This window comes from Arachis stenosperma, chromosome 7 (assembly GCF_014773155.1).
Source record: "Arachis stenosperma cultivar V10309 chromosome 7, arast.V10309.gnm1.PFL2, whole genome shotgun sequence".
NCBI classification, from domain to species: domain Eukaryota; kingdom Viridiplantae; phylum Streptophyta; class Magnoliopsida; order Fabales; family Fabaceae; genus Arachis; species Arachis stenosperma.
In genome coordinates, this window is record NC_080383.1 from 2,437,298 (window position 1) to 2,448,277 (window position 10,980).

The window sequence follows — 10,980 nt, forward strand, 5'->3', positions numbered from 1 at the left end:
TAATGGCAACACCAGGACTACCAATGCGCGCTCTTTTTTTGGGAGATTGTTTTTTTTGTTATGCATCGAAACTTTGAACCAAATCATTGTCTCTCTTTTGCATCTTCCACCCAACACGCTCTTGTAAACTTGGGCCAAATACTTTTAAAATTCTATCATATATTTAGCAAAATAAAGACCGGTTGCGGAGTCTAAACTCTAAACTAAAGCTTCAATTTCAAGCATAACCTCCCATGAGTTGAGCTATTGCACTTCGTTAAGTAAAAAAAAAAACACTCAGAAACAAAGCAATAATTTGTTCAGCAATCAGCATATTGCATGAAATGATACTTGGTTCATATGAACCCAACTTCTGAATGATGACCTACAAGAGGTCTTTTGGTGGTGGCAGAGGTAGTGATGATGTTTAGAGTGAGAGAGAGAAAAAAAAAAGGATAAAAATAAAATTTTAAAATAAAATTATCTTTTAAAATATTTAAATATAAATATAATTATTTTATAATTAATAAATTTTTTAAATCTTAGTCATTGGTTCAAAATTTAAATGGTCATTATTCTTAACAAATTTCGGACCATCAAAAACGAGAAAATACTTTCCTCATAGTAGAAAGCTCCTTCTTATTCATCATTTAGGAATACAAACATGGAAATTAGACAAATGTTACTTGCAACATCATTTTATTACATTACCGTTGTTATCTTTAAGTGAAATATTTAGCTATAAAAACTAACACGAGCCATGAAATTAGTAAATCTTGCCTACCTACCACATCCACTTGGTGGTTATAGTTTCTCCAATTGGAAGCAGGTACCATTCAATGGTTTCCCTCCTAATAGGGGACTTCTCCATTTTGGTCAATTCCCACATATGGTATTCACATGCACATAATTTCAGACATTAGGAACATATTACTCACTATGCAAAATATGTTGGGCCCAAAATGCAAGGAATTGGAAGGAGAAATCAAGAACTTAATGAAGGTATGGTTTTCAATCATAGCCTCACTATGTTACTGTTATTTCATATCATCAAATATACCAAAAGGAAAGTTAAGGCTTCTCAGCCTCACACCAGTTTTGTGTCTCTTCACCTTCCTTCCACTTCAACTCTCCTATGTCCTCCCAACAGGTATCACTGCCTTCTTGATTACATGGCTCACAAGCTTCAAGCTCATCCTTTTCACCTTTGACTTGGGCCCACTCTCTTCAAACCCACCAAAGTCTCTTCCTTTCTTCCTCTCCTTTGCTTGCCTACCCCTTAGAGGGATCACCCAAAACCAAAATCAACCATACCCATCTAACCAAACTCACCATAATCCCTCAAAAAACAAGGTAAGAAAGGAAAAGCTTCATTTCATTATTTTCCCTATCAAGGCCTTGCTTTTTGGGGTATTATTGATGGGCCTTAATGACCACAAACAAAAGATTGATCATACAGTTATTGTTGGTGTATATTGCATCCTTGTTTATCTATTGGTAGATATTGTTGTGGGACTTTGCAACATTGTGGCCAATGCTGTACTTGGGATTGAGCTAGAACTACACTCTAATGAGCCTTACTTGTCCACTTCATTGCAAGAATTCTGGGGAAGGAGGTGGAACCTCATTGTAACAAATCTTCTTAGACACACCATATACATTCCTGCGAGAACTGCACTGTCCAGGACGGTATTGGGCCCCCAATGGGCCTCAGTGCCCGGAGTCATGGCGTCTTTCGTGGTATCCGGCATAATGCACGAGCTGTTGTTCTATTACGTCACACGTGCCGCTCCCACGTGGGAGGTCACGTGCTTCTTTGTCTTGCATGGGGTGTGTGTGGTTGTGGAGTTGTGTGTGATGAAGTGGTTGGGACACAAAGGGATGCTACATTGGGCTATTTCAGGGCCCGTCACGGTGGTGTTTGTGGTGGCCACCGCCGCATGGCTCTTCTTTCCGCCGCTGTTGCGTGTCGGGGCTGATGAGAGAGCCTTGGAGGAGTTCAGGAATTTAGTTGATTGTATAAAGGAAACATTTTAAAAAATGATGTAAAAAATTTCTGAAATTTTTTTACCCTAATTATATGTTCTGCTTAGTTATTCATTTTGTTTTCAAGTACAGAGAGGAGTATATGCCGATTTTGTGATATACTTCCAAATGTGAGAAATGTGCAAATAAATTATTTGCAGCAAATCTTATCCAATTTGTCATTTTTAGATTGTAAACTAGTATCTTGTCCGCACAAGTGCACATGACACTAATTTAAGTAGACATAATATGTGTTAAAAAATGCTTAGATATATTAAACTAAACTAGCTTATTTTTCTGCATAATTATACAGAAGTTGCACTTGCGAGAATGATTTTTCCCTAAGCATTAGTTCTTTTCTTAACCGTTGCATATGATATAATGATAAAAAGCAAAACTCATCAACTTATTTCACCAAAATACATAGTTGATACCACTCTGTACCGACTTCTGAAATGAATGAGGATTGAATACAACAATTTATGACATGGGTAATGTCAGCCAGCACTGGAAAATCTAATTGAAACGCCATTGTCAAACATTAAATACATACAGATCCACCCATAGAAAATACTGAATGATCCATTGGAGCCGAAATCGAATTATCTCTAGCAGCCAACCTTTGATGCATTCTCTCTAACTTATAAGGAGCTACCTCTGTTTATGAAGAAACTTATTCACCCTCATTCAGCACAGGTACTATGAGAGGGTTCATCTGTGCCAGATATACGATTGCCCACCTGATTAAAGTGACAAAAAGTAGCATATTTTAAAGAAAAGAAAAACTTGATATCACTTAATTTTAAAAAAGAAAAAATTCATGGGACAGTATCATGGATCAGCAGAGGCATTAAGCACACCCATGGAACAAAGCTTCCATATGATTGATTATGGATGATACATTTCAGCATGAGAATTTATTCATTGATATTCCAACGAGCAATAATATGCTAACGTTATGCAAAATAAAAGGATAATGTAAATGGAACATGCACTTACATCATCCAGCAACATATTGTGGCAGTAATAACCAAAGTAAGGTGAAATCTGCAACAGAATAATAAGGTATTAGCTCATACAAAGAACAGTAATTTAGAGAGGAAAATGTTCATAAAAGAAAAGTAGAGAGGAGATAAATATAAGAGGAAAATGTACGTAATTCAAGAATATCTAAATCTCTGTTCTTCAGATGAAAATTGCATCATCATAAAAACCTACTTGAATTGCTAAATAAATATAAGCCACATTACAGGAAAAAAGCAAGGCATTTTCACAAGAATTAACATTACAAATTCATAACCTATACAGCTACCACTTCACAAGAATTAACACAAAAGAAAACAAAAACAATTTCCCAATGATACTACAAAGACAAGACATGCTTAAATGCACTGATCCTTTATACTTTAGACGGAATTAGATTTGAACAAGCATTAGAAAAGCTGGTTTGAAGAAAAATTTGTAACCAATAAGCAACCCACTATTTTCCAGATCTATCAGTTATTTCAGGTTACAAATTTCTATATTGTGCAAGACACACTACTAAATCTAATTTGGTCATAGGAATGCTACTCTCAATTGAAAAGCAATAGCTGATTTCATAGTGGTAGGGAGAAAAAAAATAAAAACTCCTACACAATCCTTGAAGGGTTTTCAACCTACATGTTCAGCTCTGCTTTAAGTGCCATTGAAATCCACATATCCACACAATGTGAAGTAAAGAAATCCCACAAGGCCACATGAATACCCGCAATGAGATAAGATTAGCAAATCCTCCTCTACCCAATGCTTCTCCTAAATCAACTATCTCCAGAAATTAAGAATAAAATACAGCAAATCAAAGCTTAAAATCAAACCAATTCAGCTACTTCACTAAAAGTAAAGACATACTTCACACTCAAAAAAAAAAAGGTTGAACTATAGTTGAATTTCGCTCATAGTAGCATTAAGCTAAGCATGTAAATCAATATAACAAGAACCAGCTACACCAATTAAAAAAAATAATTATAAAAATTCGAGATTGCAGATTATTTTAGAAGAGGAAAAATTACAGATTAGTGGAGGGTCCTCGGTTGCAGCAAATTCGGGTGCAAAGGCACGCAATGATTCCAACGACCAAGAAGATCAGCGTCGTCACCAAGAACCCCATCTTATCCGAGATCCAGCTCAATCAGCAAAAAGAAACCACCAATTCCTGAAACACGATCCAACCAAATTCAGCAATGATATCAACCAAAAGAAAGAAAAGAAAAAGATATCGAGATCAGTCATGAAAATGGTAGAATCCAAAATCGAAATTACCTCTGAGCTTCAAAATTCGTCGTGGTATAGATAGAGAGAAGATCTCAAGCTTCTATGGCTTCTTCACGTTACAACAATCATAGTCTATGATTTTTTTTTTTGCTGCTATCGAAACACGAAATGAAGTTGGTATGGGCCCACCATTTGGCCCAAAATACCTTCAACTATTTTGGCCTTCAAATCAGCAGTCAGCCCATTAGTTTACAAAAAAAAAACTCAAAAAATGCTAGTTGATAATATTACATATAATGTCGTTTGATTTGGCAGATTTGCATACACGTGTGTCTACACTAACCCTCTTATTTACGAGTTGAAATTTTGAGGGAGAAGAAGAAAAAGGAAAATATTTGAAGGTTTTTTTTTCCATAAAAATATGAAGTCACAAAAACTCGTTCAATTTTATAATCTATTTAGTTTCATATTTCAAAAAGGTAAAAACTCAGTTGAAGTCGACTTTACGTGAAGTTGATATTTTAAAGTCGTTAGATAAAAATTTAGTCAAACCAGTCAAATTATCTAACGGCTCTCAAATATCAACTTCACATGAAGTTGACTGCATTTGAGTTCTATCTTCAAAAAATATACTCAATCTTATCATCCAACTACTAAAGAGATCATTGTACACTTCCAATTTTAGAATTATTACAAATAGATAAGGTGGTATGTGTAATTTTTTTAAGAATTTAATTTTAGTATTTTTTAATATAAATTTATTTTATACATATATTCAATTTATATAATATTATGTTAGTAAAAATAATTATATTTTATATTAATAATATAAATTTTAAAAAATAATTGTGTAAGTCGTTTTATATTGTTAATTAATTAAAATTAGACACCAAAAATCTCCGAAGACACCAAAAATTAAAATTAAAATTTATTTTTAATTTATAATATTGTGGAGGGGATGTCAGAAATGTTTGGATTTGTTTTCATTTGACAGAGAAAACCCTAAGCAGTAAAAACTGAACTAACCAAAACCTCGTTGGGATTTGGAAATTGGGGAAGGAGAAGAAACAACAATGGCAATGCTTCGTGTGACAAGCCCTAACGAGCTTCTCTACCGCAATGCACACTCTTCTTCACCGCGCCTTCCTCCTCAACCTAGAACAACAACCTTACTAACACACCCAAAACGCTTCACTCGTCGTCGTTTCGGGTCAGTGAGGTGCTCCTATGCTTTTGTGGATAACGCAAAGATTAAAGTTGTTGGAATCGGCGGTGGTGGCAACAATGCTGTTAATCGCATGATCGGTAGTGGTTTACATGTGCGCTTTCCTCTCTTCAATTCAATTCAATTCAATTCGCTTATGGATTGCTCTTAAGCTTGTAGTTCAATTGTGTATCATGCTTGCTGTGTAAATGTGTTATTTTGCTACGTTTTTAGGGTTGTGATTTAGCTAGTGGCGTTGTTCATTAAGCTAGTGTTGAATTGTGCTACTTTTTTTTTTCTTAATATATAATCAGGGTGTGGACTTCTATGCAATAAACACTGATGCTCAAGCGTTGCTACATTCTTCTGCTGAGAACCCTATTCAAATTGGTGAACTTCTGACTCGTGGATTAGGTCAGGCACTTTCATCCTTGTATGAATATATTATGGCTGTGGTGTGTATTTGTGATTTGTTTGTGTAGCTGTAGCTGTACCTTCTCTCCAATTTCGTTGTTAGTTTTCAGTGGAGAAAATTCAGGGGAGTGTGTGTGTGTGTGTGGCATTGTGTTCAAATTGGTGAAATCCACTTGCAAGAGATGCAGGTACTGGTGGGAATCCGCTCTTGGGGGAGCAAGCTGCAGAAGAATCGAAAGAAGCTATTGCTAATGCTCTTAAGGGATCGGATTTGGTGTTCATAACGGCCGGGATGGGTGGGGGCACGGGGTCTGGTGCTGCCCCGGTTGTGGCCCAAATATCCAAAGAGGCTGGTTACTTGACTGTAGGTGTCGTTACCTATCCCTTCAGTTTTGAAGGACGCAAAAGATCCTTGCAGGCAGGTGCCGCTTCTTTCCTTACTAGAGAGAGAGCATGATTACTGCACTATATAAAAGCTACTAATAGTTTCACCTAAACCAAATCGGTCTTTTCTTTTCATTGAATACACACATTCAGTCTATTTTATTGTTACATAGTTTGTTATGTGAATTCCAGAATGTTATGTGAAATCTAAAATGATCATCTAGTTTTGATTCGGTTTTTCTTCAGGCACTTGAAGCCATTGAAAGGCTGCAGAAAAATGTTGATACGCTTATTGTTATTCCCAATGATCGTTTGCTTGACATTGCTGATGAGCAGACAGCTCTTCAGGATGCTTTCCATCTTGCTGATGATGTTTTACGTCAAGGGGTACAGGGAATATCAGACATCATTACGGTGAGTTTATTTGCAAATTGCAAACTGTGATTCTTCTTTTCTTTCCTGTTTGCCATGGGAGATCCTGTTAACTGTTGTGCCTTCTAGTAGATACCTGGACTTGTGAATGTGGATTTTGCTGATGTGAAGGCAGTAATGAAGGACTCTGGAACTGCAATGCTTGGAGTCGGTGTTTCCTCTGGTAAAAACCGAGCAGAAGAAGCAGCAGAACAGGCTACTTTGGCTCCTTTAATCGGTTCCTCTATTCAGTCAGCTACTGGAGTAGTATATAATATTACAGGAGGAAGGGACATAACCCTGCAGGAAGTGAATAGGGTGTCTCAGGTATTTCAGGATCTTATCACTTTTGCTTAATGAACACACTTTTTCTTTTTCTTTTTTTTTTTAATACAATTTGATCTTGTGAACTAGTTGCAAGCATAATCTTCGAAGAGTAAAATTGAAACAAATTAAACTTAAGTAGTAATTTTGAACAATTTCAAAAGTGTTGGGGACAACAAACATATTTCATCCCATAATTTTTTATCCTCCAATATACCCTTGAATCTTGTGTATTAGTTGTTTTGAGGTCGTCTTGAGTGCTAAGATTTTATTGTCTTGATACTTCCATTTCATTCTTTTGACAGCATTGAAACACTAGTTAATCCTCCCCCTTTTTTATTTGCTTATCTACGTTGTCAAAAAACTTCTAATTTTTATAGGTGGTGACAAGTTTGGCTGATCCTTCTGCAAATATTATTTTTGGAGCTGTTGTTGATGATCGCTACACCGGGGAGATTCATGTGACTATCATCGCAACTGGCTTCTCGCAGTCCTTTCAGAAGAAGCTACTGACAGATCCAAGGGCTGCAAAGCTGCTTGACAAAGTGGTTGAGGGCCAAGAAAGCAAGGCAAGGTCTGCTCCCCTCAAGTCTTCAAATTCACCTTCAACAGTTGAATCTAGAGCATCCCCAAGAAAGCTCTTCTTTTAGTTGCTTGAGTTTGTCTTACCTTTTTCAAATTTTGTAAGTGTTAAATATATTGTAGTAATTCTTCTGTGTAATCACTCCGAACCTTGATTGATTTATATTTTATAGAGCTTTCATTCTCCTTAATGGTCACCAGGAGTATATGCTTATTTAATTATGAAGCATGGTAGATTCTAACTTCTAGCTATGTGTAATTTATATAGCTGCATTTTAATGTGACCACATTAAATTACCATGAAGAAATTCCTCCTTAAATTAAAATAAAGCAATATTGTATAATCCGTAATAACCTCAAAAGCAAACTAACGACGCAGCCACTAATTCCACATCATTGGCAAAGCACCAAGAGAAATAATGAAACTCGAGTATGATATATTTTTCAATGCACACTTGTATACACAACATTTGCCCAAAAGAAACATTGATGTGTTTGGGTATTTTCATAATTACAAATGAACGAGCAAAATCCAAATGACAAGAAGCAAACCCACAATGCCAACCACTGATAAAAGTAAGCACCAGCAGAAGCAACCACCCTTGGTTCGTTTATTTACAATTGACAATTTCTTCTGCACCCACTGTTTTCACCCCAAAAAAAAAAGAGTTGTAAGAGAGCGACAATAACAATATTAACGGAGTTTCGCTTTGGGTAGACTAAACAAGAGATTTGGTCTAAACTCGAAAGAAAAGTTATGTGTGTTACCCTCATCCGAGAATTTGTAACATCAACATGTTGGTCCAAGTCATCCTGTCCAGGGAAAAAAGAGCAAGGATTCAATTTAGAAGAGACACAAAAATGAGCCACAGAAGAAGGGGATAAATTCATTCAAGAAGGTAATATACAATAAGTCTAGTGTGTAGATCCAACTCTTCATTGACAGCAAGTGCAATATGTTTAGTGCTTAGTACAGTCTCCTCCAATTTTGCAAGGCCATTGTCTTGTTCTGCTTGAACAGCAATAAATATCAGGAATCCCAAGTATAGACTATAAGCAGTATGTTTTAAAGTAACCAACTAAAATCAAGTGACCTTTCATAATTTGCCGTTGAAATCCAACAAGTTGGTTGTTGTCCAGGCCAGTTGTTCTGCTCATGGCATCTGGCTTTGTTTCTGGCCCTAGCAAAAGGTCTCTATTTTCAAAGTTCAACATGTTCAAAGTGGAAGCCATTTGGTTAACTTTAGATCTCAAATTCGCAATCATATCCTTGCGGCGATTCATCTCCTTCTCGGATCTACGTCATTGACACGAAAAAAACTTCACAAAGCAATTATACAACTTTGCAGCCGAAAAGGCAAGGCTGATTCTTCCACAATGATAGAACTGGTTCAGAATTCACAAAGACCTAGTATGGAATTACAAGATAGAAAGGATACTCAGTTAATCTATTCCCACACTCTTTTCCCTCTACTCTAACCTTTCTCTCTATACTAATGCCTACTACTAACTCCTAACCAGACATGGGCGCAATATCATATCATATCATATTCTCTTTTGTGGAACCAAAGGTAACCTCCTAATGAGGCAATCTTATTTGAGAACTAGAGATCCCATAAAGGGCACGGCTCTCCCAACACCATTGTCTAGCACTCCAACCAACCAGGTGTCATTGTGTCAGTTAAATTATTTTTTAATCAAAAGTTGCGAACCAAGATTCGAACCCACAACACAAGGAACAATAACCATACTCTGCTAGCACCAGGCTATATTGATTCACAATGTTATCACATTATTAACATATATAATATATATGCCTTACTGCTAATACCACGGAACGATAGAGTTCAGTATTACACCTCTCAAGATGAATACAACTAGTTTGGATCTAGATAATTCTTCATTAAATCTAGTTCCTGATGCATGGTCTTGTGGTGTGCATACTGCATAGTGCTCAAAGTGCTAGTTGCCCTATTGTGACAGCATATGTTTCCATTTTCAATAAGCATATATAATCATCAAGAAGTAAACACTCACATAGCTTGTTTTGCAGGAAGCCTAGACAAAAGGGATTGCAAGCTATCAAGTCTGGTCCCCAATATTGTAATCTTCCTTCTTATAGCAGATGTGTGACGCTGGGTTTCAGGCCCAGACGACGGAACCGAATTCCGCCCGGACATCATGGCTGTAATATCATCACCAAGTTTCACTGCTTCATTATATTCCTTCACCCATGAGTCTGAAGCAGATGCCATTAGCCTGAAACAACATAACAATAAACCCAACTTACATAATCACCAAACAAACATGGGGAATTAACAAACATCAATGATCAACAAAACTTAATAATAACAATAACGACAGATTACAGACGAATTTCACAGAGAATCCATTCAGCTCATGATCAAAGAAGTAAATCATACTGTTAATGCACAATTTTCACCAATCAAGGGATATCAATAAAATCAACCACTAAGAATCAATTCAGCTCATGATCAAAGAAGTAATCATACTGTTACTAGTTACTACCCAAAATTTTCACCAACCAAGGTGTATCAATAAAATCAACAACCACAGAAAATGCAAAAAGTTAACTTCAAAAAAAAAAAACTCAGAATTCGCATACAGCAATAAAGCTTATACGCAAAATATAACAATTCTCCGAAGATGAAAATAGAAAGGAAAGAATCAGATTACAGTTGAGAAGGCGAATTGCGATGGTAATGGGAAATAATTGAAAGTTCGAAACCGGAGCAGCAATTAAATGTACCTTTTTTAGGGGAAATTAGCAATTAGGTCAGAAAGGGATGAAAATTGGGATGATGGATACGACGTCGTTCTAGGAAGGAATGGTGATGGATGAAGGGTAACGTACGGAGCCTCCTGGCTCAACGTCGTTTACCGAAGGTGCCTCCAATGGCTTCCCAATAATTATTCCAGTAATATTTGAAATAGTTTGCAAAAGTTTTTACTCCATACTTATAAGTATTGAAACTTTTAAAATTTTAGATTTTCAATAAATTTTTTATAAAATGAGAAATAGGTCCTAATTTTTAGTATTTTTGTGATCATTAAAAAATATTTTTAAGTTTTTGACTGTCTTAAATAATTGGACAGCTTAATTTTTTGTCTAAATATTTTTATCAGGCTCAACAAAAAAATTTGACGTGACTCTCATTCTACTCACCGGTATTACAGCTGCCAAAGTGGCATGTTAGTAAAAGGGAGCTGCGACATCATTTTGTGTGCGAAGATTATTGCTTTGGAGAGACACGGATTTTGTTGTCCATTTTTCAAAAGCTCATTTTTATTAACATGACATGTGGACAGCCATAATGACAGATAAGTAAAATGGAGCTATATCAGATTTTTTTGTTAGGTTTAATGGAAGTATTTGGACGAAA

General features: G+C 36.1%; 4 protein-coding genes across 4 annotated transcripts; 2 read left to right on the top strand and 2 right to left on the bottom strand.

Moving 5' to 3' along the window:
- Positions 1–767: 767 nt before the first annotated feature.
- Positions 768–2,149, top strand: LOC130940646 (probable long-chain-alcohol O-fatty-acyltransferase 5). The gene has a single exon (XM_057868849.1). The coding sequence runs from the start codon at positions 880–882 to the stop codon at positions 2,014–2,016; it is 1,137 nt and encodes a 378-aa protein (XP_057724832.1). The 5' UTR covers positions 768–879; the 3' UTR covers positions 2,017–2,149.
- A 234-nt stretch (positions 2,150–2,383) lies between these two features.
- On the bottom strand, positions 2,384–4,412 carry LOC130940647 (V-type proton ATPase subunit e1). The gene is made up of 4 exons (XM_057868850.1): positions 4,306–4,412; positions 4,056–4,198; positions 3,004–3,051; positions 2,384–2,744 (listed from the first exon to the last, which is right to left on the bottom strand). Exons 2-4 carry the CDS (start codon positions 4,151–4,153, stop codon positions 2,678–2,680), a joined length of 213 nt encoding a protein of 70 aa, XP_057724833.1. The 5' UTR covers positions 4,154–4,198; positions 4,306–4,412; the 3' UTR covers positions 2,384–2,677.
- An 837-nt stretch (positions 4,413–5,249) lies between these two features.
- On the top strand, positions 5,250–7,760 carry LOC130941364 (cell division protein FtsZ homolog 1, chloroplastic-like). Its single transcript, XM_057869841.1, has 6 exons — positions 5,250–5,576; positions 5,776–5,875; positions 6,064–6,293; positions 6,506–6,673; positions 6,764–6,997; positions 7,375–7,760. Exons 1-6 carry the CDS (start codon positions 5,331–5,333, stop codon positions 7,642–7,644), a joined length of 1,248 nt encoding a protein of 415 aa, XP_057725824.1. The 5' UTR covers positions 5,250–5,330; the 3' UTR covers positions 7,645–7,760.
- Positions 7,761–7,986: 226 nt separating this feature from the next.
- Positions 7,987–10,604, bottom strand: LOC130941365 (syntaxin-52-like). The gene is made up of 6 exons (XM_057869843.1): positions 10,347–10,604; positions 9,614–9,835; positions 8,671–8,873; positions 8,485–8,585; positions 8,345–8,389; positions 7,987–8,219 (listed from the first exon to the last, which is right to left on the bottom strand). Exons 2-6 carry the CDS (start codon positions 9,829–9,831, stop codon positions 8,088–8,090), a joined length of 699 nt encoding a protein of 232 aa, XP_057725826.1. The 5' UTR covers positions 9,832–9,835; positions 10,347–10,604; the 3' UTR covers positions 7,987–8,087.
- Between the last annotated feature and the right edge of the window lie 376 nt (positions 10,605–10,980).